Genomic DNA, 8,539 nt, shown 5'->3' with positions numbered 1-8,539 from the left:
ACTGACGTCTGAACTTTTACATCCAAGTGTTACATCCTAGTTTTGATATTGCAGTAGCACTGTCAGTTCTAAACAAGAAAATGTACCCATATCCTCCCATAATGTTGCACTCTTTCTCCATCTTTTCTAATTGACCCTCACTATATCTGCATTGTTGTAACATCACAGATTTAGGACAAACTGATCGCTCTAATCTGGAGACAGGTGACAGGTTTCTCATTCATACAAACAAAACAAACATTTCAAAACTGAAATACTGTATGTGTATATCGATATTTACATAACAATTATCATATGAATACTAAGCTGTATTCACATGTTCTCAAAATGTCTTATTCGTCCAAAATATATATTTTCTTTTTAATCAAAATGATCAGTCAAGGACGCAGAGGGTCAGCCAGTGATTGATTAAGTACAACGGAGTGTCCAACCAATTTCATACCTGCTGCTGTCTACTCAGAGTGTGTAGCGTTTCCGCTGAGCCCGTTCTATTTGACATTGTGTGTGTGTCATGTTCACAGGGATGGCTTCTTACGGATCAGCCTGATGCAGCACTTGCAGACTTCAGTGGAGCCTCACATCCACCTGAGAAAAAAAAAAAAAAAAAACGTCATGCAAGCATTTTTGGTAACAGTGCAAATTCCTCAATTGCCCATGTCTCCTTGGCTGTGAGAGCAGATGTGACAACTGTAGTAGGCCAATAACAGCTTATTGCTCTTGCATATTCTACATATAGTGTAGCCTATTTGTATACAGTAGAAATGTAAGGCTAGAAGATAGAAGAAGTCAAGCAGCTGATAATTACTACTGTCCTTGATCGTTTGTTTTCACTTCATGTCATGGTGCCACGGCCATTTTGCATCTCTCCTCATAAGCAAAGGGTTTACTCAGTTGGGGATGTAAAATGCTACCCATGAAATGAAATGAAACCCATGGCTAAAAATGAAAGAGAAGAGTTTATTTGCCCCCAAATTTAACACCAGTGTAAAGCTCCATTGAGAATTAATTTGCAGTGATCCTGCTTCTGTGGTTTCTTGCTTTGGAAGAGAGTTGTTTGTGTTCACTAATATTGATTGAAGTGTACTAAGCCAGAGCAATAGCATACGCATAATTGTTAAATTGAATGGAAGAGAGAAGACAAACAGTCATAATGCAAATTGAATAATGGAACTGGGATAAACTTGTGTAAGGTTGGGAGTAGTTTTTTCCATGGCACAAGATGTGTTCATCAGGAGCCACATTCAGTTAGCCCAATGCTAATGAAACGGTGCTTTCTCACCTCCTATTGAGTGATGCTCAGTCATCTGTTAGTTTCACAATGCGTATGTTTAACTGCAATGGTGGGTAGAGTACTGAAAATCTATACTCAAGTAAAAGTATAATTACTCCCATAAAAAATGACTCAAGTAAAAGTGAAAATTACCATTTGAGAAACCTACTCAAGTAAAAGTAAAAAAGTACCTGGTTAATAAATTACTCAAAGTACAAGTTACTTTCCATTTTAATATTTTTTAGGGTGTGCAGGCCAGTGCAAAATAATGAAAAAACAGCACTTGTTGATGAAACTTTCTTAGCCCTTAAGTCTGTTTAACTCTAGTATTTACAGACATTATCAAAGCAACCAAACCTATTACAGCCCCAAAATGCAGTAGATACCGAATACAATACATGTAATTAAAACTCAGATTTTCTGTTCTGTAGTATTACTCCCTCTACCAAGACCTCAGTCAATCAACTAGAGAATGAAATCTTCTTTCCATTCACATTTTTCATTTGGGGATACCCATTTGTTGGAAGCTGCCTCTTGTTCTGGGTTTTGCTCCATCATCATCGCATCGTGGTCAAAGGACAGGTGGTGCTTATTTTTCTTCCAGGCAGCTGGCAACTTGGCATCTGCAGTAGAGGTGCTCCTCGCGCGCTCTCCCCCCCTACACTCAATCCCCGCATTTAGAGCAGACTAGTTGTAACAAAGGTATAAATGGCAAATGTAGTGAAGTAAAAAGTAGATTACTGGCTCAAAAATATACTCGAGTAAAGAGTAGAAGTACAGTTTAAAAAAAGGAACTAAAAGTACTCGTTCCTTAAAAAAAACATACTTTTTTACTCATGTGCGTTACTTGTAATGCGTTACTACCCACCCCTGTTTAACTGCAATGGCTATGCATGACAAAAAAATATTTTTGTCAGCAAATATGTTACCTACAACTACATTGAGCTAGAAGCAGTTGTGTGTAACAGTTGTGGAAGGTATTAAGGTTGAGCAATGCTAACAAAACATTTTGGCGAACTATTTTCTGATGCTAAAAGACAGCTAACCTACTGGAGTGTAGCAATACAGTACAGTAGAGTGAATCTATTCTTTTTGACAATACATTGAGTGAATGATGTGGTTATCCTGATTATTTCAGGACTGTAGCAACTTCAACAACAGCAACAGTTGATGCTGCACACCTAGCTAGGCGCCGTGGGACTGAACAGCATCTGGACATGTTCTATTTGTTCGCCTACGAAAAAGAGTGAGGCAGTCCTGTTCATGTTTTGGTTGAGGCCCTTCCTTTATGCCTTAGGTCAGTCCTGCATAATTCACAGAAAATCGTATCCGGGGACACCGAGCAAATACACAGAGAGCAACACACAGAATAAACCAATTTTCACCATGATGGTCTCATTTTTCTACAGCCACTATGCTATCAAAATGAATTTGAGAATAATATATTGGGGTAACTATTCTACACGTAGGGACTTTAGAGTACATTTAAAGCCAGGTGTAGACTCCAGTATGACCACATAGAAACCAAATCAACCTGACCTCATCACCATAAAAACGAACTAACTAAAACTAAAGATAACTGTGCGGTCAGCTCGTGGATTTGGTTTGATGATCATGCATCCTGAACACGGCTGGGAGCTCTCATAATACTTAAAATAAAAAAAATATAGCCTACCAAAGAGAAAAAACAATGTAAGATAGCCTACATTTATCCATCTTTAAATCTACAGCAAACTTCTGGCAATAACAGAAACTTCACCAGAGGTTTATTTGCATAGTTTGGATGTAAACATTTGCTGCAAGCTGAATTTATTTCTTTTTTGATTATTATTTTTTTTTATTAAATATTAGAAAGCCAACATTTCAGAGCACCATGTTTTCAGTAATTAAGAGCTATATAAATAAACTTGACTTCAAAAATCAATCTGGGATTAATAGAAGTATCGATCGTCTGCACCTGAGAGGCACCTTCTGATACAGTAGAGTTTAAAAATGTGATTGATTCTGTTGGAATCCAAAGCATTAAAAACACACTAAATATCTTGATTGTCTTCCTTTTTACTTTTTATTTTTCCAGATAAATTTATCTGAACAAGAGAGTCAATGGCTACACAAGTCTTGCTGTCAACATAGTGAGACGGCGTCGGGTACACAAGCCCCAGAATAACCTCAACCTTTAACAGCAAGAGTCAAGACACAACCTTGAATTGTAAGATCTCGCTTTAACCATGAATTGAAGTTTTGCTTTTTGCAGCTTAACAAGTTCAGTTAAACTTTGAGGATGTTTCGTTGTACTTGCATCCCACATAGAGGTGTTTTGTCAGAATCATACACTTACGTTCACCCATGTTCTGATTTACAATGAGACCAGAAGCAGCTGAGAAACACTTTAAAGCCTTATTCTCATCCCTGAGTAAAAAAAACAAAACAAGAGAGAACAAAACAAAAAACCGGTATCATCTGCCAGCTGGCTAATCATTAAGCACTTGTCTGTGATCCTTACACCCTACATTCACACAGTGAAGAAAAAATAAATTAAGAAGTTCTGCAGCTATCAGAAACTTTAAAAAAGGGATACTGGACAACCCTATCCGATCCCTTGCCCCGACTCCGCTATGAACATTAAAATAAAACCTTCAAATATAAATGGATCAGAACAGTATCAAAGGTTTTGTAGAAATCCAGAAATAAACTAATTGCATGATCATGGATCAAATCTGGAAAATCAATCACATCCAAGACTAGTCGAATTTTGTTTGAAATATATGCCTTCCTTTCATAAGCCCGACTGTATGTTATAAATTATTTTAATCTTTTGGCAAAGCCTATAAAGCAGATCAAATGCAAACCCGTCCGGGCCATGCGTCATCACGCAGACAGGACGCTCTGCGCATGTTCAAATGAGCGAGGGACGTTTGGTTGAACAGCCTTGCTGGTTTCATTTTCACACTGGAGAGAGAATGACAGAGCGAAAGTAAAGTTGTTGAAAGTGAAGCGGGTCTCGTAGTAGAGCCAGATTTTTAGTGCATACGGACGAAGACACAGGGTGAGGATTTTTTCTCCATAGTCGTTGAAAAAGCTGCGTTTCTTGTAGTTTCGTCTGTCGTGTTTACAGTAGGAGCTAACGTTAGCCGTTAGCCTCGGCATATCCTACTTCCTGTAGCCGGGCACACTTGCACCAGTTCTGGGGAGTTTCTCTCTTGCTCCCCCGTTGTTTTGTAACAGAAATACCGGTCCTGGGAGCCGTGTACAGGGGGAGGGATGGAGGTTTTTGTCAGACCTGATTCTCAACTATTTATAGAGATAGTCATCTTGATGTAGCCGCTCATAGTTTTGCTGTAGTAACATTCACTTGTAAAAGGTCTGAAAATGTTAAGATCACATTAATATTGTCCTAAAGTGAGTACATTTCAGCATGAATTATTAATCTTTGAAGACCTATACCATGAGTATCTGGGCTATTTGTATCTGTAAACAGTGTTAGGCAGTGAGTAATCTGAGCATGCATAATTATTGCATTATTACAGGAAGAGTAACACGTGAAAGTTGCAGAGGTGCAACCGCTGAAACATTGAGCATTAGATCCCCTACTGTTTGGAAAGGCTTGACATTTGCACCTATGTAATATCAGGCACTAAATGTAGGCCATGATGATGGAAAGCACAGCCTAATTAAATAGCAAACATAATGTGTGGTGTCATCAATACCACAGGCCCACGACAAGAGATACGTCCCTGCTGTTAATTATCTTGTCAAGTAATCTTCATGTGCTTTTTCCTGTTTGATTTTTTCCCCACAGGATTAACCTAGAATGTCTGCTACCGAGCCGCTCATCAGATCGAAACAGACTGAGAAGGAAGTCAATGGAATTTCAACACAGGTCGTCTGTACAGAATTCAGCAATTACATATTTGTAGTCCTCACACAGTACGGCAAGATCGGGACGTTGATATCCGTCACACCTGACTCCAGATCTAACGATATCAGCACCCCAATGTTCTCCACCAAAGTACTGCTGGGAAAAGACGAGGTAATGCTGAATGAAATTGTTCAGATAAATATTGTATCAGTGTGATATAGACTTGCTCATAGGATGCCCGACAGAGTTTTTGCAGCAGAGGGTATCTCATTTCATGCTGTGAATGGGCAAATAAGATTGCTCCAGGACGGCTCTGCTAGACAGAGACAAATTAAATGTTCACAGGCAGTGGAGTTCAGTGGTCTGTGCCATAATTAACACACAGGAAACCTATTTCTCCCCTCCATTTCATTTTCTAATTGGCACACAGTGTAAATATGGATCATCAGTAGAGAAATGCATAATAATCATGGTCTGTTGCTTGTTCATTTGACAAGTCGTATAGATGTGCCACTGTGGTCAAGCATTTTTATCTTTTGTTTCACACTCTAGCAATACTTGCACTATCTTTACAGGCGTGTGGTTGTTGTAGAGCGACGGTGAGATGCAGTGTTGAGGCACCCTCACAGATTGAAACCATGATTGAATATTGTCAATAATGTTATTAGGCATTATGCCAATAGCCCAGTCTACCTGTCTGTCATTGGCTACACATTTTAGACCAGATTGCATAGTAACCAGATAATCATGTATGCATGAAAACAGAATCAACTTGAGTCTGTTTTCATGAATAGCATGAAATTCATATGTACCCTTTGCATATCTGATAATGTGACTTATCAGATATGCAATGGGTACATACTCTGGGAGACCTTCACAAAAATGAATTATATTTCTCAATTGACGTGTGAAATGCAGCCTAATTGACAATGCTGCATGGCAATATATGCCAGTTATAAACTGTATATTTACCAAATATGTCTGGCTGGGTTTACAGAAAATAATGATTGGAGAGTAATTTTTCTGTCAGCCTCTTCACATTGTGAAATGTTGTGTAAAGTGAATTGATACCTGTAAAAACTCAAATTGTATGAAAAAAAAAAGTTGTACAGAACAGCCTTAGTGACAAAAGGTACAACTCTGTACCTTTTGTTTTCTGATAGTGTGTGAACTACAAAAAACGTCATGGCTGTTGATAATATCAGACAAAGGGAGTAGCAGGGCAGGAGTGTGTGTGTTGTGTGAAAAGTGCTGCAGACATAATTTCATCATTTTATACCAGTTAGATTAGACAGGCCAGGTTTATATCAACATGTCAATGTAAAGGAGCACTATGCTGCTTCCAGTATGCACTGTGGGAGCGTCCCGTCGCACCTCCGTCACAGGGCAGAGCCTCACAGTGCATCGAGGATCAGGGACCTCACACTCCATGGCAAGGTGTGAGACGTGGTGACCCTGGCCTGAGGTGCTTCCAGGGACGTTTGTGGGCTCGAGAGGACAGAACTATGGTAGAACTGGAGATGTACGCCCTTTTGGAGGGTCGCAGGTCTCTCTGGTAACACTGCTGGGTTTTCAGCAACACGGTGGCGAGCATAGAGGGAGGAGCAAGTGTTTTAAGTCAGAAGAGGGGGAAACATTTGAGGTGATGGCAACATGCAGTCAGCAAGACAGGGATTTTTTAGTTATATCATTTTTCCCATAATCTTCTTTTTATTATTGCAAAACAATAAAAAAAAACATTTAGGTCAGATATTATTATTTTGAGTAAATCTGTCAACCATTTTACCCTTGTTGGACTATAAGGATTAGGAGAGAAGGGGCTTGGTGGAGAAATCTGGCCAATGCAGACCTCTAATGTATTTTACATTATTTTTCTGCCGATATGAAAGTGTTACGGTGCAGTATGTGGCAGTTTTATGCAATAATCTAATGTCTCACACATGTTTCTATTTTCAGCCTCTGACACATGTCTGTGCCAAAAACCTGGCAACCTTTGTCTCACAAGAGGCTGGCAACAGGCCCGTGTTGCTGGGTCTGTCGCTCAAGGACTCCTCCGTAGAAGCAATAAAGCACATGAAAGACATCATCAGAAGTTGTCAAGTCTGGTAGCGGATCAGGAGAGGGAGCAACAAGATTACTCAACAGCGGGCCTGAAGCCTGAACGCTTGGAGAAATGCAGCCCACCGTTTTTTTTTTCCTGTAATCATTTCACCTTTTTGAACTGTAATTTAGAACATTTTACTCTTTTCTAAATGCCATTGTAGTAAATCTGTAATAAAGAAGCCCTGAGGACAATTTCAAATTCTTGTGACATTAAAGGAATGCTTATTCTTAAAAACAAAGTTTAGTGTTTATGCTCTACCTGGTTGTAAAGGTTTTCTGCAAGCCACTGGGGTCTTAAAAAACAAGAATTGTGGAATCACTGATGGTTTAGTTACAGATGGACAGTATTTCCAATAGATACTTGAAATACTTATTTAACTTCTTTTATGTATTTTGTAATTTGCATTTTACAGATTTCAAATACTTTTTTGTTATTATATATTATTATAGTATTACTATATTATTTGTAACAACCTCTGAGCATAGCATTGTTGTATTTTAAACTACAAATACATACAAAAGAATTTAGAGTAATATCCCTTCTAGAGCACCTGTGTAATATCAGGCACACGGCCACTTCTGAAATGTTTTGATGTATTTTTGCCCATCTCTAAAAACTGCAGCTCTACCCAGCCTCACTGAAAAATAGTTTGGAGTTACCACTGGCTTAACTTTGTAAGCATGACAAAATCACAGTCATTTAGTATCCTAATTCCTATCAAACTGTAAAATTGTTCCATGACATGACAATGTATACTGGATTGTGTGAACTCGAATATGAAAATAAAAAAAAAATGAGTTACAAAAAAAACTGTAAAATTTGGCAAGGCATTTTCTAATCCGGCTGAGGTCTTTATGTTTTATTTATCAATTATAGTCTCATTACACTAGCTTCCAGTGCAGTTCAGCATTGATTTAAAGTCTTATTCATCACCTTCACAGCAAAGGTTTGGTTGCAATTATACTGCACATTTTTTATCACCCCATGAGAAGCAGCACAGCTTTACAGCAGGTCTACAGATAAATCTCTGAACATTCTCAAGTCTGGACTGCATGAAGACATGAGACTGGCAGTCGTCTACTCATTTAAGTCCCTTTTGGAAACACATTTTTCATAAAGTTGCATTTGATAGTTATTAATATAAGTATATAGTATATGTATATAGTATAATTATATTGTATATTAGTAGGCCTATAACATTTTGTTCTTGGGTTTTTTTTATTTTAGATTTAGTATATTACTTTATAATGATCTTAAACTTTTGTGAGTTTTGTGGAAGGTTTCTTCTGTGCAAATAAAATATAAT

At 38.2% G+C, this 8,539-nt stretch overlaps 1 protein-coding gene across 1 annotated transcript; it reads left to right on the top strand.

The window, feature by feature from the left end:
* The first annotated feature begins 4,176 nt into the window (after nucleotides 1-4,176).
* On the top strand, nucleotides 4,177-7,534 carry psmg3 (proteasome (prosome, macropain) assembly chaperone 3). Its single transcript, XM_071925776.2, has 3 exons — nucleotides 4,177-4,316; nucleotides 5,070-5,300; nucleotides 7,086-7,534. Exons 2-3 carry the CDS (start codon nucleotides 5,082-5,084, stop codon nucleotides 7,236-7,238), a joined length of 372 nt encoding a protein of 123 aa, XP_071781877.1. The 5' UTR covers nucleotides 4,177-4,316; nucleotides 5,070-5,081; the 3' UTR covers nucleotides 7,239-7,534.
* Nucleotides 7,535-8,539: the final 1,005 nt, after the last annotated feature.

This window comes from Centroberyx gerrardi, chromosome 7, assembly GCF_048128805.1.
Source record: "Centroberyx gerrardi isolate f3 chromosome 7, fCenGer3.hap1.cur.20231027, whole genome shotgun sequence".
NCBI lineage: Eukaryota > Metazoa > Chordata > Actinopteri > Beryciformes > Berycidae > Centroberyx > Centroberyx gerrardi.
The sequence above is the reverse complement of the archived record's forward strand: the minus strand, read 5'-3'. Positions and strand labels throughout refer to the sequence as shown.